Source organism: Plecotus auritus (genome assembly GCF_963455305.1).
Source record: "Plecotus auritus genome assembly, chromosome: 5".
Classification (NCBI taxonomy): Eukaryota; Metazoa; Chordata; class Mammalia; order Chiroptera; family Vespertilionidae; genus Plecotus; species Plecotus auritus.
The window spans coordinates 23,451,074-23,476,087 of NC_137776.1; the positions used below are offsets into that span (position 1 = coordinate 23,451,074).

Consider the following 25,014-nt stretch of genomic DNA (forward strand, 5'->3'; position numbering starts at 1 on the left):
TTTGTCGTTGGTGTTTGCCAGTTTAATTATAATGTGCCTTGGCGTCGGTCTTTTGGGGTTCATTTTGCTTGGGACTCTGTGAGCTTCTTGTGTGTGTATTTTTAAAATTGATTTTAGAGAGAAAGGGAGAGGGAGAGAGAGATGGAAACATCAGTGATGAGAGAGAATCACTAATCGGCTGCCTCCTGCATGCCCCCTACTGGGGATTGAGCCTGCAACCTGGGCATGTGCCCTTGACCAGAATCGAACCCGGGGGATCCTTCAGTCCATAGGCCAACGCTCTATCCACTGAGCCAAACCAGCTAGGGTATAAATAGTTTTTTAAGAAACTTCCAAAATTGTTTTCCAGAGTGGCTATACCATTTTACATTCCCATCTTGCTTTGCTTTTTAAAAAATTATATTTTTAAATTGCAGTTGACATGCAATGTTACCTGAGTGTCACTTGTCATTGTTTTTTTTTTTAAATATATTTTATTGATTTTTTACCTAGAGGAAGGGAGAAGAATAGAGAGGTAGAAACATCGATGAGAGAGAGAAACATCAATCAGCTGCCTTCTGCACACCTCCTACTGGGGATGTGCCCGCAACTAAGGTACATGCCCTGACCAGAATCAAACCTGGGACCCTTCAGTCCGTAGGCCGACGCTTTATCCACTGAGCCAAACCGGTTAGGGCCACTTGTCATTGTTTTTAAATTAACTCATTCTTCTTGATTTTCAATAATCTTAAATTCTGATACTCAGTAAATTAAAAGCCTTTGAAATAAAATATTTTTAAAATGAGGAATAGAATTGAGTTAATTGGAATTATTTAATTGGGAATTATTATTTAACTTGACCCACTAAAATTCATTAAAATTTTCTAAGGTTTAAAAGATTAATGTTTTACATATTGTGCCTATTTCTGTTATGCTGCAAAATAACAGATAGAATGGCTGTTTATAAACTAAAAATTAATCTTAAATAGTAATATTTGTGGATCCTATCAGCTCAGTATAGAGAGTCATTTCTTCTCTCTATTTTCAGTGCTATTTAAAGAAATGGACTAGGTCTGTCACCTTGTACCTGATAGATAGTTGAGATATTCACTGTTCTGAGACCCCTTGACATAGCCTTGGCCAAGCCATTGTTGAACAAACATAGGGATCCCATGGCCCACTGCCCCAGACTCCCAAATCTACATTGCCATATCCTATATAATAAAGAGGTAATATGCAAATTGACCATCACTCCAACACACAAGATGGCTGCCCCATGTGGTCAAAGATGGCTGCCCCCATGTGGACACAAGATGGCCACCACAAGATGACTGGCAGGGGAGGGCAGTTGTGGGCCATCAGGCCAGCAGGGGAGGTCAGTTAGGGGTGACCGGGCCTGCAAGGGAGGGCAGTTGGGGGTGACCAGGCCTACAGGGGAGGGCAGTTAGGGGTGACCGGGCCAGCAGGGGAGGTCAGTTAAGGGTGACCAGGCCTGCAAGGGAGGGCAGTTGGGGGTGACCAGGCCTGCAGGGAAGGACAGTTGGGGGGACCAGGCCTGCAGGAGAGGGCAGTTGCAGGTGACCAGGCCTGCAGGCGAGGGCAGTTGGGGGGGGACCAGGCCTGCAGGCGAGGGCAGTTGGGGGGGGACCAGGCCTGCAGGGGAGGGCCGTTGGGGGCAACCAGGCTGGCAGGGAAGGGCAGTTAGGGGCTACCAGGCTGGCAAGGGAGGGCAGTTAGGGGTGATTGGGCCAATAGGGGAGGGCAGTGGGGTTGACCATGCCAGCAGGGAAAGGCAGTTGGGGGCAACCAGGCCGGCAGGGGAGGGCAGTTGGGGGTGACCAGGCCGGCAGGGGAGGGCAGTTAGGGGCAATCGGACTGGCAGGGGAGCAGTTAGGTGTTGATACAACAGCTGGCAGGGGAGTGGTTAGGGGGTGATCAGGCTGGCAGGCAGAAGCGGTTAGGGGCAATCAGGCTGGCAGGCAGGAGAGCGGTTGAGAGCCATCAGTCCTGGATTGTGAGAGGGATGTTGGGATCGGGCCTAAACGGGCAGTCGGACATCCCTTGAGGGGTCCCAGATTGGAGAGGGTGCAGGCTGGGCTGAGGAATCCTCCCCCCCCCCCCCCGCATGAATTTTGTGCACCGGGCCTCTAGTTGTTACATAATTTGGTGTCAAATCATTTCCAAGATGGAGGAGAGCATTAATCAACCATGTTTATCTTCAGAGAAGCCTAAATATAAAATGAGTTAGAAGTATCAGTATTTCTTTTCTTTTTGTTGCTTTTCCCCTTTTTAAATTATCCATATCATTCTTTTTCTCTCTTCATTTATTTCTCTTTGTCTTAGTGTAGCATATTCCTCTACTAGTAGCCACCCAAACTCATTACCTGCTCTCAGAACCACATTTATTTATTTATTTATTTATTTATTTATTTATTTATTTATTTATTTTGTTTTGTTTTTATTGATTTCAGAGAGGAAGGGAGAGAGAGATAGAAACATCAATGATGAGAGAGGATCATTGATCGGCTGCCTCCTGCACGCCCCCTACTGAGGATCAAGCTGGCAACCTGGGCATGTTCCCTTGACCAGAATCAAACCTGGGGCCCTTCAGCCTGCAGACTGACACTCTATCCACTGAGCCAAACCAGCTAGGGCCAGAACCACTCTTTTCAGGGATTTCCTTAGCCTGTAGCTTGTCACAGGAAATTTTGGAGCTGTATTACAGAATGAAGTATCAAAAGCCTTGTCTTCATGTGACATTTAAAGGTGTGACTATATATAGGTTAGCACCTTATTGATATTTGCAAAATAATTATTGAGCACTTACAGAAGTACAATTAAAAGACAGCACTACCAAAGAAATTATATGTAGTAGTAACAATACTTCAGGACCGTGGCTTTCCTTTTGTACCACATGTCTGTTTCTCTTCTTAGGGGCTGCATTGAGGCTCTGACCAAACCTCTTTCCAGTGAGAAAGTTGTCCGGCCAGCCCTTATCTACAGTCTCTTTCCCAATGTGCCTCCTACCATCTATTTTGGCACTCGGGATGAGAAAGGTAAACCTGGCCAATTGTGTAAGCCCAGAAGAGCCCCAGGAGAAGGGTGCTAACAAAGTTGGGAGGAGGTGGCAAAAGGATTGGAGGGGCTTTCCAGAATGTCTCTTATGGTGCTTGGTCCTCCACCTGGTTCACCGGTCCGATATGCAGACCTTTTTCTTGTCTGTTCTTGAGCTGATCCTTCTCAGCCCATAATCTCATGCATTATTCTTGTCCTCTAACCTTGTTTCTTTCCCCTTTCAACCTCCCCTCCTTTCTGCGCTCATTCCTGTGCAGTCTCCCCTCTTCCCCACTGAAACTCTGATCAGAAACAATACTTAGTGACTTACCTACCCAGGAAAGGTTGAGCAATAATGCCATCTCTTTCCTCTTCTAACCGTGACACTCCTGCTCTTCTCCAACCCCCGGCCACCCCCACTTTCTCCCAGTGGAGAAACTTCCCTGGGAACAAAGGAAGCTGCTGCGGTGGAAGATGAGCACAGTGACCCCAAACATTGTCAAACAGACCGTTGGACGGTCCCACTTCAAAATCAGCAAGAGTGAGTCACTTGCCTTATTCTGAACTTGTCCCAACAGATGGGCTTTGGGAGGAAGGGAGCCTTGGATACTTCCTGCTATGTGGGGATCCTGTCCTGAAGTTGCCAGTCTCATAGGACATAGCTCTGAACTCCTTCTGGGCTGGAGCCTATTCCTCAAAACTGGAAGACAGTGAGTCATTGATCTACATGTGACCCCAGGACCTCATGTAGGACAGCTCCATGGTAACTCTTAGAAAATAGGGCTAGGTCTAGGAGCTATATGCCCAGCCCCAGTGGCATTTCTCGGGCCTCTGGGGATCTCTCTGTCCTAGGGACTGACTCTTTGATGTGTCTTCTATAGAAAATGATGACTGGCTGGGCTGCTGGGGTCACCACATGAAGTCTTCTAGTTTCCGATCTCTTCGGGGGCACCAGAAGGTAGGAGCCCTTTCTGAGGTGCTCTTTAGGGGTTTGGACTGGGCAGGAGGAGATTGGTAGTGGGGGAAGAGGTGGATGACACAGAGAAGGCAAAAAGGCTTATAGAGGAGTGGAGAAAGTACAGGAGAGGGTGCAGTGTGACCCTAGCAGATCACACACATTTAGCAGTTCAGCTGCAGTGACTTGGGCAGTCACAGCCTCTCAAAGACATTATTCTCTAATGTGACTAGAGATGCAACATCTGTTTTCAGTTTATTATGTTTCCCCTATAACCACTGTTTTCAGTTTATTGTTTCCCCTGTAACCCCTTTGCCTCCCTTCCTCCAAGCTGAATATGTATAAAGAGGACTCTGGTCTCATATTGGAATGAATGAGTCCCTTGCCCCAGCCTTACTGAAGGCCAGGTACTTCCTTTGTATTATAGGCTGTCATGGAAAAAGTCTTAATAGCTTTTTCTTTGCACTTAAGGTGGATATCATGTCTGCCTTAATTGGTATTATATGTCATGAATTGTCAACTCCTGGAAGGCACTAAATTTTGTTGTTTTGTTTTTTAATCATTTTTTGGTGAGTGCTTGGCAGCTGAATTCTTGAGGACCATGAGATGGTGAAAAGAGGATCAAACAGGAGCTTAGAAAGTTGCTAAGGAAGTTGGAATGGGAGAGTGAGTCCTGCCATCTTCTTCATAATCTTACCTGGGCCCTCTCCCTGCTCTCACCCTTTGTCCCTCCTGTAGCTAAACCACTTCCCAGGTTCATTCCAAATTGGGCGAAAGGACCGGCTGTGGCGGAACCTATCCCGCATGCAGAACTGCTTTGGCAAGAAGGAGTTCAGTTTCTTCCCCCAGTCCTTCATCCTGCCCCAGGATGCTAAGCTCCTGCGCAAAACCTGGGAGAGCAGCAGCCGCCAAAAGTGGATTGTTAAACCAGTGAGTGGGTCACAGTGAGGTAGTAGGTCATGGTCTGAGAATGGGAACAACGGAGTATTGGCCATGAGCAAATCTTATCTCCTGTGCACTTGACTTCTAGCCAGCATCAGCTCGGGGCATTGGCATCCAGGTCATTCACAAGTGGAGTCAGCTTCCCAAGAGAAGGCCCCTTCTGGTACAGAGGTGAGTCTGCCTCAGCTCAGATCCCCCTGCCCATTTTCTCATTTCCTCAGCCTGGAGGTTCCCTTTTTGTCATGTTCTTCTGTCCTTTGTCCTTCCAGCCAAAGACTGTCCTCAGCCAACTGTTTTAGTTTTTATCTCGGGGACTGTTGGCTGGCTTTTGTCATGGCTCAATTACCCACTGAACCCTACCTCATCTATCATGTTCCTGAAGCTGGCCTTTCTGTACGTAGGTATCTACACAAACCCTACCTCATCAGTGGCAGCAAATTTGATCTGCGAATCTATGTTTACGTCACCTGCTATGATCCTCTACGGATTTACCTCTTTTCAGATGGACTCGTCCGCTTTGCCAGTTGCAAGTATGTGCTAGTGGTGAGGTGTCACCCTAACAGCTCTGGGGATTTGCTTTCTTGAGAGGAACGGAAACTGGAGGACACCCAACAGAAAAATAACAAATGTTTTGGTAGTTTTGTTAGCAAAGGAGAACTTGAGGTATATTTAGGAAAACCTAGTCTTCCTTTCCTCCTCTGTATCTGCTTTGGACACTTCTGGTCACCAAATATATGGGGGCTTTTCCCCACACCAAGCAAATCTCTGCAGTACCAGCTAGGTGTCCCACAATATAACTCGATTCTGACATCATCTTCCTGGAGTTAGCATCAGATCCTACAGGTTAAGAGCTCAGCCTGACAAGGCTTGCCACTGCCCACTTCAGATGCCAGTCACAAGTCCACATTGCCACATGTGCTTCTGACCCTTTGGCTATAAATCAGGTTCTCATGACCTCTCCTAGGGTTCTGTTAATTTGGTCAAGTGGCTCACAGAACTCAGTTTACTTATGTTCACTGGTTTATTATGAAAGAATAGGATAAAAAATATAGATGAACATCCAGATGGAAGAGATGTGTAGGCTAGGAGCTTTCATTCCTCTTCTGGGGGCACCATTCTCCCTACTCCTCCACATGTTCACCTACCCAGAAGCATTCTGAACCCTATACTTTTGGGGTTTTATGGAGGCTTTATCACATAGGCATGATGGATCATACTCATCTATTTTCAGCCTATCTCCCATCTTAAGAGAATGGGGGGCCAGGCTGAAAATTCCAAGCTTATAATTTATTCTTTCTGGTGACCAGCCTTATCCAGGAGCCCACCCCAAAGCTCTTCATTAGAATAAAACTCACTCTTATTACATAGGACTTCACAAGGGTTTCAGGAGTCCTGTGTCAGGAACTGGGCCAAAGGCCAATATTAGAAAAAAGATGCTCTAATGCTCTTATCACTTAGGATTTTACAAGTGTTTTAGGAACTGTGTGTCAGAAAATTGGGGGCAAGGATTATAAATCACAATATCTATGAATCACAATATCATATGAGGAATGGGAAATAAGGAGGTTCTCTACTTCAGTGAATCTGGGGAAGGTCTTCCTGTAGGACTGAGGTTGGATAAAGGAGAGGAGTTTAGCTGTGCTGTTCTAGAAACCTTACCACCACACATACTTCCAAGGCTCTTGTGCATCTGAAAAGATCTGTCCACTTGTCCGTTACCTCCTCAGGATATGGTAAATGTTTGAACCATTGTCTGATTGTTATCTCCTCATCTTACCTCTGCCTTTCTCTTCCTTTCAGGTATTCCCCTTCCATGAAGAGCCTTGGTAACAAGTTCATGCACCTGACCAACTACAGTGTCAATAAAAAGAATGCTGAGTATCAGGCCAATGCAGATGAAACGGCCTGCCAGGGCCACAAATGGTACCTAGGAAGTGTCTCTGTCAATGGAGACCTAGAGCAGCTCAGGGTTCTGGGGTTTGGGGAGGTTCAAGGAGATGATGAATGGAAGATTAATATAAGACCCAAGATATTTAAACACTTGGCAATTCAGAATTGGTCTCTTTGCATCCAAGCTCAACTCTGTCTTAATTCAAAACATCAAAAGAAGAGATAGGGAGAAAATACCTTTGTGCTTCTTATTCCTTTTTCTTTCTCTTCATCACTCAATTCATAGAATATAACCCCAAATACTTGTACTCCCTTTCCCACGTTGCAGGGCACTGAAGGCTTTATGGAACTACCTGAGCCAGAAAGGAGTCAATAGTGATGCCATCTGGGAGAAGATAAAGGATGTTGTTGTCAAAACTATCATCTCGTGAGTCACACTGCCACCTGGTGTGAGGCCTGCCACCAAAGCCCCTCTTTTCTCATGGGTTCCACGCTGCTATGCTCCAGACTTTGTGCTATATTTCAGTTTCTAAGGGAGTAGGAAGGAGTGGATAGAGTTAAATTCTGCTCTTCTATGAAATCCATCCCCAGAAGCTGGCCCCACATCAGAGGCCTCTTGAGAGCTGCTTTTTCTGGCTGGCTTCTGCTCTCCCATCTTTGGGCCACTTCATTGGCAGGGCAGCTCTGGGTAAGGCCTCCCTTCTCCATATGACCAGGTCAGAACCCTACGTGACCAGCCTGCTGAAGATGTATGTGCGGCGGCCCTATAGTTGCCACGAGCTCTTTGGTTTTGACATCATGCTGGATGAGAACCTTAAGCCCTGGGTCCTGGAGGTCAACATTTCCCCGAGGTAGGTGGTGTTATCAGGGCACTCAACAGCAGAACCCTTTCTTTATGCTCATGATCCTATTTCTACTCCAATCTTGCTGACTTTGGGAAGACCTTTCCTTCATTAGAATTTGTATTTTCCCTTCAGCATCTGTTTGTTTATTTATTACTCATTTTTTGCCATTATTTCAGGGTTCTTTGAGGATGAAGAGGGGTTGTTCAAACTTTTTAAAAAATATATTTTTATTGATTTCAGAGAGGAAGGAAGAGGGAGAGAGAGATGGAAACATCAATGATGAGAGAGAATCATTGATTGGCTGCCTCCTGTATGCCCCCAACTGGGGCTTGAGCCCGCAACCCAGGCATGTGCCCTTGACCGGAATTGAACCCGGTTCCCTTCAGTCCGACGCTCTCACTGAGCCAAACTGGCTAGGGCAGGGGTTGTTAAAATTTGTTCTTTTGAACTTGCTCCCACCACTTGCTTTTCCCTAACAAATGAAGGTCATGGGCAAGAACCTCCCTGAGTAAGATTACTCACTATTTGTGGGGCAGGAAGACCCCCATGATGGTGCTTGTGAGTTTGAATATCAGAGTCCTTTTATCCTGGGGAAGCCAGGGAGTAAATGGGGCTAGCACTGACTGGGACATATGATTGGAAACAGTTTTAGAGTGTGTGTTTTTACCACTCTTTCCAACCTTTCCTTGAAGCCTCCACTCTAACTCTCCATTGGACATCAGCATCAAAGGCCAGATGATCCGTGACCTTCTGAACCTGGCAGGGTTTGTTCTGCCCAACACAGAGGACATTCCCGGCTCCAGCTGCTCCAGCAGCTCCATCAGGTCAGCCTCCTTGCTTGTCTGCAGCTTGGCTGGCAGCATGAATAGCCCCTTTGTGAATCTGAGAAGGAATAATGTCAGTGTGTTCCACCTCCTGGGTCTCCTTTGCTGCTTGATCTGCCTCTACAGTTATCCACACACCTCTGCCATGTCTGCCCCTAAAAGCAAGTTTAGTTATACTACTCACCTGTTTAGGAATCTCCATAGGGCCTGGGGACTCAGCTTTCAATTCCTCACATGGGCATCAAGGCCCCAATCTCCGTTTCCAAGGCACCCCCGCTTTACTCCTCTTCTGGTTTCCATGCTCTGATGAACCAGACCACTCAGAGAACCTCAAGGTTGGAAGGATCCTTAAAGATCAGTTAATCCAGTCTCCTCCCTAAAATGTTTGTTGCTTCTCACTGTTTCCCCATAGTGTCCCCTCCTTTGCTCATAGGGTTTCTTCCTCTTGAAATTCCCCTTAGCCAGACCTCCCTGTTTCGACTTCACCCATCCATCAAAGCCAAACTCAGGGCAACATCTTCATGAAGCCTGCTCTTGGAACCACTCTTGCGGAAAGGGAGCCAATATTTAGCCAGGACCTGCTTTATGTAAGGAAGAACCTATAACTTATCCCCATAGCAGCCCCATGAGGCTGGTGTTGGTATCTTCAGTTTACAGAAGAGAAAGCTGAAAATCACCAGGATTAAGTAGCCCACCTAAGGTTATCCAGCTACAAAGCGGTAGAGCTGGAATTCAATTCCTAAGTTACCAGAAACAAAACTTGCTTTCCTCACCATACCTTAAGAGACTCTTGTTGGGCTGTGTGCTGTAGTTGTCATTTGACACCTGCCATCCTGTGAGCTCCTTGGAGGCCATCTTTGTATCTCTCAGTGATAATTGTAGTAATGTGGGTGATGAGACCAAGGTACAGGGAGGTCAAGTAATTTGTCCAGGATCACATAGCCAGTACGGTTGAGCTGGGTATTTAGTAAATGTTCACTAAATTAAACTAAACTGAGTATACAGTAATTATTCCAGAGCCCTTTTTAACTATTGAAATGCACCTAGAAAGGGCACTTTGTACTCCTTACTTTTTTTGTTTTGTTTTGGTTAATCCTCACCTGAGGAAATTTTACAGAGCATGGGAGGGAGGGAATGTAGAGAGGATGAGAGAGAGAGAAACATTGAGACAAGAGACACATCAATTGGTTGTTTCCTGCATGCGCCCCCACCGGAGCTGGGGATCAAATCTGCAGCTCAGGCTGCAACCCAGGCTCGTGCCCTTGACTTGAAATCAAGCCCGAAACCCTTTGGTGCATAGACCGATGCTCTCACTGAGCCACACCAGCAGGGCCATACTCCTTACGTTTTTCCATGGTACTTGCTCTTTGACTCTTAGACAGTCTGCTTGAATGGGGTGCATTGCACACTAATCTACTCAGTTAACATCTGTCCATACTTCTTTGTCTTTTCTTGAAAAGGGTGTCTTCCTGAGCTAGACCCTTTCTCCACATGTCCTCAGGATGTGAAGCTGCTGACCTTACCCTTTTTCCCTTTCTGCCCTCTGCCTTAGCCTGCCCAGCTCCCTCAGGAACAAATGTCAAATGGCCCCAGAGCAAATCACTGCACAGAAGTTGAAGAAAGCCTATTACCTGACCCAGAAAATTCCTGATCAGGTAGGAGATTACCACCCCCCACCCCCTGCCCCCAGTGCCAACAGAAAGCTTCCCTATTCAAACATTGGGAACCAGTTTTTCTTCTGTATAGGGCAGGGTTTCCTAGTCTAGGTCCACAACCTCCTTTGTGTGCAGAAATATGTTGGCATGTACATCATTCGGGAGAGAGTTGATGGCCTTTATCATGTATTCAAAAACCACTGCCCTTGGCAAAATTCTGTACTAGCCCACCCTTGTCCTCAGAGCTGTAGAAGACCCTTTGGGTTTCTTTCCCTGAGGTGCAGTGAGCCCTTGGAAGGCTTGGCTTTTCAGAGCAGGTGAGGGAGCTGGATGGAAGAGGACAGACATAAGGCTATTGCCAAATCTGAGTTGCTGGATTCTGATATTGATCCCATCCAACAAATCACTTAACATTTGTGCCCCAGTGGTTCCCCTCACCCTGACCAAGAATATATTCATCTCCCGGCTAAGCTCAGTAGACTTGGGAACAGATGAGGTCCAGAGCTGGCTCACCAGGCTGCCTTGGTCGTCCCCTGAGAGTCCTGGGGCCATAGGGCCCCAGAGTTGTTCTCCCTGACCCCTGGCCTCTTGATTCTCTGTTTCTGGCTTATATTTTCTGTCATACTCTCCTCCTCCCTGTTCCTTGGGTCATAGGACTTCTATGCATCTGTGCTGGATGTCCTGACACCAGATGACGTTCGGGTTCTGGTCGAGATGGAAGACGAGTTTTCCCGCCGGGGTCAATTTGAACGAATTTTTCCTTCTCGAATTTCTTCTCGCTATCTCCGCTTTTTTGAGCAGCCACGTTATTTCAACATTCTTACCACCCAGTGGGAACAGAAGTACCATGGCAACAAGCTCAAAGGTGATGTGTCCTCCCTGCCCACAGGAGGCCATGTTTACTAGTAGTGAGAGATTAAATCTCTGTAGACCAAGAAATGGGCCTCCCTGGCAAGAAGAATAGGCCAATTGGTTCCGCTCTCTTAAATCCCACCCCTACTCATCTTGTCCTAGGAGTAGATCTGCTTAGGAGTTGGTGCTACAAGGGGTTCCACACAGGAGCCATCACTGAGTCTGCTCCAGTGGTAAGTGATACCATTGGGAGGGAGGGGTCAGCTCCATCTCAGAGTCCTCCCTCCTCTACATGAAGAGTGCAGTGTGGGTTGGGATGAGGTTCAGACTCTCCCACTTCTCTTTAGGCCCTATGGCCCTTCCTTTTCAAAGGAATAATTGCCTCTAGGATTCCCTGGGTGTCTTTCTTTCAAGGATCAGAAAGTGCTTTGTAGCCTCAACTTTTTGTCTCAATAGGGAGAAAACCAAGACTTTATCCCATGTGGGCCCATGCCTGAAGGGTAGGGTAGGGAAGAAGCCCATGATCATCACTCAGAGGCAGAGGTGCGAGAGAGTGCCAAAACCTGGAACATTTTAGCCTCATTGTTTCCTTTGCTTTCAGTGGTCTCTCCCGACATCACTTCTGACTGTGCCAAAGGGTGATGTGATGGTCAGTGCTTTCTCCAAATCAGAGACTGGCAAGCTGGGGTGAGTACTGCAAGGAAACGGTGTTGGGTATGACTTCGGATACTTTTAAAAATTTATTTAAAATTTATTTTTACATTTGACACACAATATCTTAATGGTATGAGTTCAGAGAGTTTTGTTCCTTTCTCTCTTCCCAGATTATGATGTGGCCAGCATTTTTCAATTGGTTGATATTCAGAATATTCAGCTATAATATCCTTTTCCTGATATGCCCAGACTGTTATGAAATCAGCATTTTTCAATTGGTTAGCTCTTGGTATGCCCAGGATGCTGAGCTGAGCTGAGCACAGAATCATCTGTAGAAATGGCCACTTTCTGCCATACCCACTAGCTGTAGGAAATCTTTTAGTCCTCCTACCCTCACACACATTTATACTTGTACTTAAGCTCTCAAGCCTTCAAATAAATATATTTTACAATTATTTATACCTCCATATAACTATGGTTGAGTGTCTCAGCTATTCCTTTGTCCCCATTCTCTAAAGAAACACACACAAAACACAGCTCCTCGGAGGGAATCGTACCACTCTTTGAAGATGGGACTATACCCAAGTCCAAGAAGACCCATGCTTGCCTTTTTTCCTCTTTCCCCAGGAAACCCATTTCCTCAAAAGACAGTGAAGACACCAGCAAAGAGCCCAGCCTCTCCAAGCAGATGTTACCTGTGAAAAAATACTCTGGGCAGACTTTGAGACTCTCTGCTTCCCCCACCTCCCAGTCAACCAGTGACTCCCTTCTGGCTGCTGTGAGCCCATGACTGGCCTCTTTCCACTAGCCCCTGCCCAGGAGCACTGGTGTAGCTACCTCATGGGAACTGGCCAGCCGGCCAGTCTGAGCCCCTGCCCCCCTCACCGTCCCCCTCTTCAGAGTATTTTTTTGAAGCAGTGAAATTACAGAGATGGGTATCTGGAGGGGTGGTGGGGTGGTGGGGACAGGGAGAAGGTGAAGAAGGTTCACTGGCTGGTACCTCATATCTCAGCAGAGAAGCCGATGACAGCTACTCGGCCTTATAAAGCAGGGTTTGCTTTCTACCTTCAGAGAGCTGTGTGTGGTTTGTTTTAGGCCATGGTGCAGTGATTGAATTAGAGTTCAAGAGGAGAAAACAGTGAACCTGTTTGGGCCTGAAGTCCTTTGTAGTTGAGGAGGTTCCTCTGAAGGTTCTCATTTCCTCAGGTCTTCCCGGCCCCTCCCTCCCTCCCCTTTTATCCTAAGAAGCCACTTTCAGAAACCTTCAAACTTCCTCAGTAGACAGACAGGGAGAGGCCATGACATGATGAAGCCATGTCCTATCGTGCTAGTCTTGAGAGCTTCACCACCTGTAGACCATTTGTCTTTACATATGTCCACCCAGCCAGTGGCCCTGGGTCTTCATATTCTGACCTCATAACACTACTCAGTCAACCTTCTAGACTTCTCAGTCATGGATATTTCCTCTTCAACTCTTGGCTTTCTGAGGTGAGAGCCAATTTGTGAATTTCCTATGGCCCCAGTAAAGGAGCCTGGATAATCCCACTTGCTGTTGTTTGTATATTAATGGACACAATCCTGGGGGAGAGCAGAAAGAGCTGTGATTTCCCCATAACCTAGAGCAGTGGTCGACAAACTGCGGCTCACGAGCCGCGGTTTGCTGCTCTCTTGACAATGAGTTTGCCGAACACTGACCTAGAGGAAGGCTCATGATCTCTTTACTTCCTTTACTGTCTCTGATTAATGGGGTCTGGCTCACAGGTCGCTAGGGCAAGCGGAGTCTGGTGGCATGGCAGGTAGACTTCAGAAGCAGTCATTCATAGTAGGATGGGCTTCCAGTCAGACTGCTGCCTAAACTCTTGTACTCTTAACTGAATCTATCTCCCTCCCTAAGACTCAGTAAAACAGTGATTGTTCAATAAATGTTTGAGTGAACTGAACAGACAGAGATCTCCAAAGACACTTGTATCTGATTCAGAAGGTCTACTTCTCTCTCCCCTGGGGCAAAGTGGCACCCAGGGAATCCAAAGAGGGAAGTTTGGGTCAGAAAGGTTGTTTTCACTTGAAATGTGCTCCTTTTTAACCTGTACAAAGGTACTTCCTGGTTACTGCTTGCCCCCTCTCCTGCCCTGTAATCCCTTTATTTTTCTAGCAGCAGGGCCCAACAAGAAGCCACTGGCCCATCTGTGATACCCAAGTTTTCCCCATTGCACATCAGGCAGGGAGCTCTGCTCACAGTCCTGTCCTGGGCTCTGCCATCATTTGGAGCTTTGGGAAGATGGAGACTACTCTGCTTTATGGCTCCTGGAGTTCTGTGGCAAGCTGGAATGGAGCCATGGAAAAATCACTACGAGGTCTGACTAGGTTTAAGGCTACACAAGTAGGTGGCTGGGCTGGCCAGTGTGAAGGCCATGTTGACAAGTTGGGAAGAAAGCTTGGCAGAGTCCTGGGGTAGCCCAGCAGGAGAGGTCCTTGAAGCCACCTCCTTCTTGTCCTACCTGGATGCAAAGATGTCACAGTGAGCCTTGTGACAAGGACAGTAAGCAGCCTTCCTAGGAAAACTAGCCATCTGTGTAAGTAGTTTTGTTGTGGTTAGTCGTCTGGTCAAGGGCTTCGGTGTAGAGGCCTGCCTGAGCTGGCTTACTCTTTGCAATCCAGCTTCAATTCTCTGGCCTACCTTCTGACAGCACAACCAGTCCATTTCCATCCCTGCAACTGGAGAGGGAATCAGCATTGCAGCATGATGGGAATGGAGTGGGCGGGGGGGGGGGAGAGGCAGGAAAGGACTTAGGAAATTAAATGATGAAAATAGAGTAGTTTAAAACATGTTTATATATACATGGTTTTTAATTTTCATCATATTTGAGTATAGGATAGGTGTGTTTTGCTGGGTGGGAGAAGGAATGGGGTTTGTGTATTTCCCTTTTATCACTGGGAGAAAATTAAATCTTGCTTATTAAGCATTCAGCATACATACTTAGCAATGAATACCCATAGTATAAGGTGTTCAGCTAAATAAGGAATTTTGGAGAAGTAATGAGATTTCTTTGAAAGTTTAAAGTTGGGGATATAGTAGGATAAATGTCAGGACATGTTGGTTGTTTTCATAACTTAACCCAGACCCTGTTTGGAGAAAGGGGAGTGCAGTACAGAGTATTTCTGGAGCACTGGAGTAAAGATTTAGGGTAGAAGACAAGGGTTGCTTATTGCTGTTTACTTCAAATTCACTCAGGATTGATAAAAAACTAAGTGACTTAGAATAAATACTAACGAAGAGGTGGTGTTGTGATAGGAAAAGAGCATGGGCATTAGAGGCTGACTTGAGTTCAAATCTCAGTTCTGCTGTGTGACTTCAGCTACCACTTTTTTTTTTTTTTAGTCTCAGTTTTTTAATAATATAAATATACCTATACTGCAGGGTTGTGAAAGCTTAGTAAAATACAGTAAAACCACTTAGGACTTAGAGGGTACTTAATTCATGGCCACTGCTTCTATTTGCTATCCAAACCCTGTCTTGGGTAGGGCAGGCAGGTAAGAAATGTAAAACCCCTTACACAAGGGAAGTGAAGCAGCTGTAGAGCCAGTTTAGAGGTGAAGAAGGCCAGGACAGGGTTTAGATGCCACATCACCGCCACCTTCACCCAAGGCACACAGAATGCAAATTCTCTGGGTGAGGAAGCATATTAAACATTAGAAATATGTGAATTAAATGAAATTATTATCTTACCCCAAGATAAGCTTTGATAAGAAAAGGGAGCAATGGGTGCCTGGTGACTGGGAAGGGGAGGAGCATAGTAAAGAAAATAGAGACCTTGAACTGGAGCTGGAGCCAAAGAACAGACACACCTACCCAACAGCTCTGCCAAGGGACAGGTGTCATTACAGGTTAATTCTTATGGTTACAAGCTATTTAGTCACCAGAGCCAAAGGACATACCTAATTGCCCCAGGGGCAATACAGCAGTGCGCCAGTGAGGGAGATGGACAGTTTGGGTACACGGTACATTCCACTGCCCTTGTCAGTTGAATTAGTTATCGAAAAGTGGCTAGGAGACCTCCCCTCCTGGCCTCCTCTGGATTTGTCCTTCAAGACTAAGGCTCAGCTGTCTACTGTTCCAATGCCCCAACTTCTTTGAGACTTAGAAACACTTGACGATTTTCAAAGATATGTGGCCAAGGATGCTCCATTTCATCTCACTTGAGATTCTGATCCAGCCCTTAGACAACCCTTGGCCTCTTAGATTTCCCTCCCACCTAAGAGTTTGCACTCTATTGATGCCAAGGCTCATTTGAATTGACCTTTCATCAGCGTTGGAGCAATGAAAGCTGCAAACAGTCTTAATGTTGTTCTTGGCAAATCTCTCATAGGTGAAACAATACAAAAAGTGTCAGCAAAGGGTAGTTGTTTTTAAAACCCATTTGTGCCTTTATTATATAATAGATTGAGACACATGGAATGCTAGAGACTGTCATAGCAAAAGCCAACACAATTTTGGAAGGATATTTAAGTTTCAATTAGTAAAGTGGGGAGAACAAAGCCTACTTTATAGGGTAGTTAGGAGAGGTGCCTGATATATAGTGCAGATTTAAAACATATTTTAAAACAGACAAAATTAGTACCACCGAAAACATTTCTTCATAAAGAAATTATAACAGCATGTTACTGTTATACAACTTTGATAAAATATATTTTGATTCTATCCATGGGATATCAAACTTGTGGATTTAATCAAGGTAATTAGCTTTGAAAGGTTGGAACCCCGACATTTGTTGTCAGAGAAATCAAGACTATAATACACAGGTTCAGACATTTGGTGTACTACCATCTGTGGGATTATCTCTAAATCAGAATCCACCAAGGCAGAATGATAGGGCAGTGCCTGGGCTTTGGTTTGCTGGTACCCGGCTGTTCCTGCAGGCAGGTGGCACAGGGGCAGGTGGCCCAGTGCTCCTAGGTGGTGCAGGGGCATGAGTCCTGAGCAGAGAGCCTCGAGAAAAGCAGCCGTGCAGAAAAGGGGCTGTCCCCCCACATCTCATGTTCTTGGGGAACCTGGTGCTAAGTGAAAGAAGCCAGAAACATGATTGTATATTTTATAATTTCATTTATGTAACATTCTGGAAAAGGCAAACTGACCAAAAGCACATCAGTGGTTGTCAGGGATTATATGAGGGACGGGATTGGCTATAAAGGGGTGCATTGGAAATATTCTATACCTTGACTGCATTTGTTCAAACTCATCAAATTGTACACTTAATATGGATGAGTTTTATTCTATGCAAGTAAACAGCTTTGACTTTTAAAAAATGACAAAGTATCATTTCATGATGCATGCAAATTAAAACCACAATGAGATAATACTAGAATAGTTAAAAAGGCAGCCAAGACCAAATGTTGGAGAGGATGTGCAGTAATTGAGACTTACATATGGCTGCTGGTTGAGAGTAAAATGTTGCAATTGCTCTGGAACACTCTAAGTTTCTTATGAGTTAACATATTTACCTATGACTCAGCGATTCCACTTTTAAGTATCCTACCCCCACTCCCTGGCAAGTGAAATCAGATGTTCACCAAAAACATTTATTGTGGTTTTATTCATAAAAAAACTGGAAACAATCCAAATGCCTTTCAACAGATAAACAAACTGGTTTGGAATGCTACTCAGCAATAACAAGAAACTATAGCCTTACAAAAAATGTTGGCCTTACAACAATATTCAAGGGACTTCTTTAAACTGAAAACAAGCTGGTGCTGAACTGCCTGTCTCTGCACTGAACTGTTATGCCCGCGCTGTGTTTCTGCCATCTGAGCCAGCTCTTATAAAGCAGTTCCTAGAATCCTATTTCAACCAATAGGACTGAGGCTTTCCCTGTCCAATTGGACTATGGAGCTCTGGCCAACCAGAGTGGCTCTATTTTGACCAATCAGACAGTGCCTTTTGGACCAATCAAACTTCAAAGATTTGGAGTCCTCATTTACATGAGGATGGACCAATCAGGGACTAGGGGTGGGGACCCCTGTCCATGTAAGGCAGCTCCCCTTGACTGATAGCACATGACTTCCCTTTCCACGGATTCTTGGAAGACTGTTCCTGGCTGAGCTGAAACCCCAAAGATATCTCTGAGCGGGACCTGGCCCCAGAGCTGATCTACAGCCATGCTGTTTTCACAGATGTGCTGTATCACAGTTGAGCTGTTTTGCACTGAATAAAGTTTCCTTCACCAAACCCCAAATTGGGGATTCCTGTTGGTGCTGAATTGGCAACCATATTTGACAAAGGGATCAATCTAGCAAGAAGATATAACATTTATAAATATATATGCACCTAACATAGTACCAAAATATAGGGTGTCTCCCCAAAATGTATACACACTTTAACAGTTGATAGCTCAAGTTTGAAAATGAAATGTATTTTAATAAACACAAATACTGCCTTTATAATTATTCAAAGTGTGTGTATACAATTTGGGACACACACACACACACACACACACACACACACACACACACATATATGGTAAATATTGACACCAAAAGGAGAAATTGACAGCAATACAGTAACATCCCACTTAGATCAATGGGTAGATTATTCAGACAGAAAATAAGGAAACATTGAAATGGCACATTAAGAAATCAGGCCTTGAAGACACATTAGACCTGATGGACTTATATGATATATACAGAACATTCTACCCCAAAGCAGCAGGATATACATCTTTCTCAAGTGCACATAGAACATTCTTTAGGATAGAGCACCTGTTAGGCCACAAAACAAGTCTCAATAAATTCAGCATTCGCTTAGTTGCTGTAAACTTTTAACTTTCAGCGTTTTGACAACGTTGATTTTGACAATCCCAATGTTTCTGTGAAGGGATGGGCATTTGGAACTGCAGACCTCACCACTTTACTGACAGCCTCTTTATCTTTTTAAATAATATATATGTGTGTGTATGTGTGTGTGTTTATTGACTTTTAGAGAGAGAGGAAAGGAGAGGGACAGAGAGATAGAAACATTGATGATAGAGAAACATCAATCGGCTACCTCCTGCATGCCCCCCACTGGGGATCAAGCCCGCAACCTGGGCATGTACCCTGACTGGGAATTGAACCAGTGATCTCTTGGTTCCTGGGTGGAAGCACAACCGCTGAACCACACCAGCCGGGCCTCTTTGTCTTTTTAATGTAAAGTTTTAATTGCTATATAGCATATATAAAGGTGTACAAATCATAATTGCACAGTTTGATGAATTTTTGTGATGTCTGCAAAGCCATGAAACCAGCACTCAGAACAATAAACAGCTATAATCAGAATCCAGAAGCCCCCTTGTGCTCCATTCCAATTGCTAATCACTGCCTTCCCATTCAAGAGAAACCATGATCTTAACTTCCAGCACCACACATTACTTTCATCTGTTTTTAAACTTTAAGTGGAATCATGCAATATGTTATCTTTTGTGTCTGGTTTCTTTCAGTCAACATTATTCTAATGAGATTCACTTGTATGTAGTTGCAGTTCATTCTCATCATTGTATGCAATTCCATTGTATGAATATGTTACAATTTACTATTTATTCTAATGTCATGAGTTATTTGAGTGCTTTTTAGTTAGGGACTATCACAAATAGTATTACTAAGAACATTCTTAGACATTTTGGTGAGTATATGTACACATTTCTGTCGGACTTGCATCTAGCAGTGCAATTATAGCGTCATTGGGTGGACACAGTCCAGCTTTCATAAATATGGCTAGATTTCTATAGTACTCATAGCAGCTTACACTTTACCAGCAGTGTATGAAGGTTCCAGTTGAAGAAGAGGCAACACTTGAATATTTGTAATTTTAGTGTTTCTAATTTTATTCACTTGCCTTTGTAATTTTACTCATTCTGGTGGAAGCATAGGTTTATCTTGTAGTTTTACATTGCATTTCCCTGATAGCTTGTATGGGAGACTGTTTTTTCCAAAGGTGGCTGCAGCAATTTCTTTCAACATACATGCAGTTCTATAACTGACCTTGCCACTCTTCATTTCAAGCTATTTTGATTTTCTGCTTCTGGGATGAAGAATATAGAAATAGATCCAAATACATATTAGAAGTGAAGAAAAGATATATATGGTATTGCAAATCTCTGGGGAAGCATTGTGTTGAAGAGTTGGCCACACCCTCTCATCCCCATCAGATAATTGTTGACTTGAAAGACTTTAATGAAGGCAGGTGCCTTTCCCTGGATATAGTCATTAAGAGCTAATGTAGACCTTCTATGATGCAGCAGTTCTCCTGCATACCCAAGGAAAGCAGAAGAGAAACTAGGTGCTTTGCTCTGCACCAAAATAATTAACATTCACTGATTCATTGTGGGTTTAGACTGTAGTCTTAAAGGGAAGAAAAATAATTTATCTAGTATGAGATGTTTAAGCTAACCAATGGAGGAACCAAAACAGCTGCCTGGCCACCATTCTCATGGGTGCAATATTGTCAGTAAAACAGGAACTGGACGTTCTTCCTTCACTGTCTCCTAGGAACTGGATGCTCACCCCCCCCCGCCCCCTGCACCTATGGGACCATTGGCTGAAACTCAGGTTTGGATGAGACTACCAAACTAGGACTCAGAATCTTATCTGAAGAAAGGAATCCAGGGCCCTTGGGGGAAAGAAGTGGGGCTTTCCTGAGGAAGGGAAGGTGGAGTTTCCCACTTTGAGACTTGGAAGAAGAGAATGCAAGAGGGACAATGAACAAACTATAGTGCTGGAGAACCCAGTTAGAAAGCTGTTGGAAAAGGCTCTGAAGTACAAGGTCATTAAGGTCTAAGCATTCAGCTGCCTACCCTTGGGGAACTTGAATAAGTGAGATTTAGCATGTTTGATTTTCCTATGTAGTGAATCCCCCCTGGAAATGTCCTAATCTCTTGCTAAAAGAACATATGCTTTCTGATATGTTGGTCTTGTGAACACTGAAGAGACAGAGTGGTGGTGGAATGTCTGTTCTTATCATCTCCTCCTGGCCGCCAGTAAAGATGGAAGGTCATCCTAGTGTAGACTGACTCTGAGCTCCAGGTGGTCATTGCAGTATCAGAGGATGACACAGAGCCAGCTCCTGAAAGTTACATGGCACCAAAGGAATGTCCTGGAGGGAAATGGAAGATCAAATCTGCTGAGTTCTGTAATTTAAAGAACGCTGTTTCAGATAGGAGATGAGAGCATCCAGAAATCTCCTGAGTTATTTAATAAATGATGTTGGAATAATTAGAATATGTTAAGATTCTAGGACACACCAAAACCAAAAATTAAGTCCACATGGATTGAATTGTTAGCTGTGAAAAAAATATAGCATGTAAAAATGAAACTATCAAATGTAGGGTTAAATATAGGAGGGACCCCCCCTTAATAATCTTGGGGGCATTCCAAAGCAAGATATAAAACCCAGATGTTATAAAAGGAAGAAATGTCAGGTTAAATCACAGAAATTAAGATACCCTAAAGACAGTCAAGATACAGAGAACACACACCACCAGGAGAAAATACTTGTAATATATATTTATAAAAATACTTGTAGCCCTAGGTGGTTTGGCTCAGTGGATAGAGCATCAGCCTGTGGACTGAAGTGTACCAGGTTCGATTCTAGTCAAGGGCACGTGCCCGGGTTGCAGGCTCAATCCCCAGTAGGGGGCGTGCAGGAGGCAACGGATCAGTGATTCTCTGTCATCACTGATGTTTCTATTTCTCCCCCTGCTTTCCTCTCTGAAATCAATAATTAAAAAGTTAAAAAATATATATTAACCTCTCTAAATAGAAAAAGAACACCAACAAAATAATAAGGAAAGAAAAATAATCCAATAGAAAAATAATTAAAGGATGTGACTAAGGACTTCAGGGAAGAAAGAGAAATGGTCAGTAAGCATATTTTAAAAAACAACCTTAAGTCTTTATAATATTTAAAGGAATTCACATTAAGGCAGAGGTGGGGAACCTTTTCTTTCTGCCAAGGGCCATTTGGATATTTATAACATCATTCGAGGGTCATACAAACTTATCAACTTAAAAATTACCCTGTTGCCCTAACCAGTTTGGCTCAGTGGATAGAGCGTTGGTCTGCTTGGTCTGCGGACTCAACGGACTCAAGGGTCCCAGGTTCGATCCCGGTCAAGGGCATGTACCTTGGTTGCAGGCACATCCCCAGTAGGGGGCGTGCAGGAGGCAGCTGATTGATGTTTCTCTCTCATTGATGTTTCTAACTCTCCCTCTCCCTTCCTCTCTGTAAAAAATCAATAAAATATATTTTTAAAAAAATTACCCTGCTATATTTGGTCAAACATTTCATTAACTCACCCCTAATGCCTTGGCTAGGGCCAGACCAAATGATTTCTCTGGCCTTATACAGCTCACTGGCTGGACATTCCCCACTCCTGCATTAAGGTATCAACATGATATTTTTCACCTACAGGTAAAAAAAAAAAAAAAGTTTATATAAATATAGAACATGGTCTGAAAGAATGTATACCAAACTATGAACATTGCTTAATTTTGAGGGGATATAATTGGGGAAGCAGAGTAGAGGGTCTTTTTTTTTTAAAATCCTCACCTGAGGATATTTTTTCCACTGGTTTGAGATGTGAGAGTAGATAAAACTGATCTGATTAACATACATTTTGTGATTTTGAAAATAAAACAAAAATGTTCCACACGTCCTAAAAGTGGAAAATTTATGTTTATAATTGCTTTAAAAAGAATTTATACAGAAAAACATCCCATACAACATGACATACAAATATAAATAAATACAGTAAAAATCACTCATTATTCCACCACTTGAAAAATTTATATAAAGTAACAAAATAAAAGACACCCCCACCCTGGCTCAGTGGTAGAGCATTGGTCTGCACATCAATTTTTATGCACACTATTTGTCCTTGTATTGAATTCATAGATATCTTCAATTATACATTTTCATAACATATTTCTTTTTGGAGATTCCTTCCCCCTAAAAAAAAAAAAAAGGAAAGGAAAGGAAAATTGAGGTGTTATATTTATATATTATCCTTTTAAAAATATGTTCTTACTGATTTTAGAGCAAGAGGAAGGGGGAGGGAGAAAGAAAAACATCAATGTGAGAGAGAAACATCAATCCATTGCCCCTGGTACGCATCCCGACCAAGAATTGAACCAGAGACCTTCGTTGCACAGCACCACACCCAACCAACTGAACCATACCAGGCAGGGAAGGATTGCTCTATCCTCTGAGCCAAACCAGCTAGGGCTCTTGTGTGACTTTTGGCCCAGCCAGTTGAAATGTTCTCTTATAGTTTGAGTCTTGACTCTGAAATCTTTCTTAGCTAGAACTCAAGTACCAAAGTTGCTGAACTCAGGTCTGACCCCACAGGTCTAAGACCTGGTGCCATTACCCCACCCCACCCCCATCTCCAACAGAAACAATGTTTGAACAGTTAATGCCCGAAAAACTTTCCAAACTGATGAAGACATTAAGTCACAGATTCAAGAAACTCTATGACTCCTAAGGCGGGATAAGTATAAAGAAATCCATACCTAGCCATATCAGCTGTCAGTCTAATTGTCCCTTTGAACTTAATATGCCCTTTCCCCGCCTCTGGCTGCCTATAAATAACCAACTCTTCAAATGCTCTTAGAACAAACTTTACTATTTTGCTGGTTCTGTCACTAATGGGTTGAATAATTGTGACCCTGTATTTATTTTATATTTGTATGTCATGTTTTTAACTTTTTGAAAAGTATACTATTGAATATATATGAAACAATACTTTTTACTTTTGCAATATTTTCTGTATTTTTTCTTCCATCTTACTGAAAAATAATTCTGGCCCTGACCAGTTTGGCTCAGTGGATAGAGCGTCGGCCTGCGGACTGACGGGTCCCGGGTTCGATTCCGGTCAAGGGCATGTACCTTGGTTTCGGGCACATCCCCAGTGGGAGGTGTGCAGGAGGCAGCTGATGGGTGTTTCTCTCTCATCGATGTTTCTCGCTTTCTATGCCTCTCTCTTCCTATCTGTAAAAAATCAATAAAATATATTTTTAAAAAAAAGAAAAAAAAAAGAAAAATAATTCTGCTTACACTCACTAATCTGATCTCAACCTGCAGTTTGAAAAACTCTGCCTTAGCAAACTTAGGGCCGGTGAGGGGTGGGGAGCAAGAGGGGGAATGGGTAGAATTGCATTTTAAAAACCTCTTTTAAATTTGTTTGTTGGTCTGTTTGTTTGGCTTCCCCATCCAGGAATCAGATGCCCTCAGACACGGGGCCTTTTTGTTTTGTTTTGTGTTCTCTTGTCTCTCGGCACTAGGACTGCGGGATCAATTGGGGGTGGGGGTGGAGGGGATGCCTTAGGAAAGGCCCCTCAGCTCGTTAAATCTCAGCGGCGGGTTCCTGGGGTGATGAACCCGCAAGTCAGGCGAGGGCCCGTTTCACTGGGTGTGCCCCCTGCCCCCCCCCACCCCCCCCCCCCCCCCCCCGCCAACCCCCAACCCGTCCCGGTCCTCTGGAAGCCTCGGGGATTTCCGAGAACTTTGGGCACTATTGCTCTGAGTTCGGACCAAGCGAACTTCAAGTTCTCCTTTACAGTTCTCGGAAGTGCGATGTGGGGAGTCACGGAAGAGGCCGCCATGGTCAGAGCTCTCTGGGTCTCCCTAAGTCCTGTGCATCTCCTGCCATAGCGTTGGCTGGTCCCTCCCCCGGGCTGGGCCGGGAGGCTTACAGTTGTGGAGGGCGGCTTCTGTGAGTACTTTAGTTCCCGTTGGAGGGATTGAACAAGGCAAAGGGAACATTGCCCTTGAACCCGCCCATCCTGATCTGTCTCTGGGCGGGCTCCAGGCGCTCCGCACTCGCGACCCGACCCACAGGCACGGCTGCGTGAGCTATGAATCGCATTGCTGCGGTGAGCTGCACGAGGCTGCGGTGGGCGCTGCTGGGGACGCGGGTGGCCCGCCCTGGCCTTGGTCCACTCGGGGCCAGAGCCAAGGCCTCACTCCCCAGCGCCCTCCCGGCGGCCGACGCAGCTGAGGCTCCCGAAACCGGGCCTGGCGACCGGAGGCTGCGGAGCCTGGAGGAGCTTTCAGGACCAGGGCAGCTGCGCTTCTTATTCCAGCTGTTGGTGCAAGGCTACGTTCTGCACTTGCACCAGCTCCAGGTAAGCCAGCAGGGCCTCGGGACTGGGGAATGGGAGGTGAATGAGCACAGGGACGGAAGCTGGGGATGGTGAGACGTTGGACAAAAAGTGAAGAACATGGGAACTTAGCTGGGCACCCACTGGGGTCCTGTAGGGGTTATGTGCAAAGGGTAGACAGCCCTTGGAACTGAAATGAACAGGTCTAGGAGTGTTAAGAACCAGGAGGGCACCAG

At 44.8% G+C, this 25,014-nt stretch overlaps 2 protein-coding genes across 4 annotated transcripts in view; both read left to right on the forward strand.

The window, feature by feature from the left end:
* The window catches only part of TTLL4 (tubulin tyrosine ligase like 4), a 37,236-nt gene extending 23,641 nt beyond the window's left edge, over window positions 1-13,595 (forward strand). The window contains 15 exon segments of the mRNA XM_080669411.1: window positions 2,914-3,035; window positions 3,464-3,574; window positions 3,915-3,991; window positions 4,727-4,918; window positions 5,019-5,101; window positions 5,332-5,460; window positions 6,731-6,853; window positions 7,149-7,247; window positions 7,537-7,671; window positions 8,358-8,489; window positions 10,042-10,144; window positions 10,799-11,009; window positions 11,159-11,229; window positions 11,598-11,683; window positions 12,278-13,595. Coding sequence (XP_080525537.1) covers window positions 2,914-3,035; window positions 3,464-3,574; window positions 3,915-3,991; window positions 4,727-4,918; window positions 5,019-5,101; window positions 5,332-5,460; window positions 6,731-6,853; window positions 7,149-7,247; window positions 7,537-7,671; window positions 8,358-8,489; window positions 10,042-10,144; window positions 10,799-11,009; window positions 11,159-11,229; window positions 11,598-11,683; window positions 12,278-12,440 — 1,837 coding nt within the window. The 3' untranslated portion in view covers window positions 12,441-13,595.
* Window positions 13,596-24,233: 10,638 nt separating this feature from the next.
* Window positions 24,234-25,014, forward strand: part of CYP27A1 (cytochrome P450 family 27 subfamily A member 1) — a 31,991-nt gene continuing 31,210 nt past the window's right edge. For 2 of the 3 annotated variants that reach the window (XM_080669424.1, XM_080669422.1), the window contains exons 1-2: window positions 24,246-24,390; window positions 24,487-24,802. Coding sequence is in view for 1 of the 3 variants with exons in the window: in XM_080669422.1 (XP_080525548.1) it covers window positions 24,533-24,802 (270 nt within the window). In the remaining 2 variants the exon portion in view is untranslated. Of the gene's footprint in view, window positions 24,803-25,014 lie in introns of all 3 variants that reach the window. The other variant, XM_080669423.1, reaches the window with a different exon arrangement.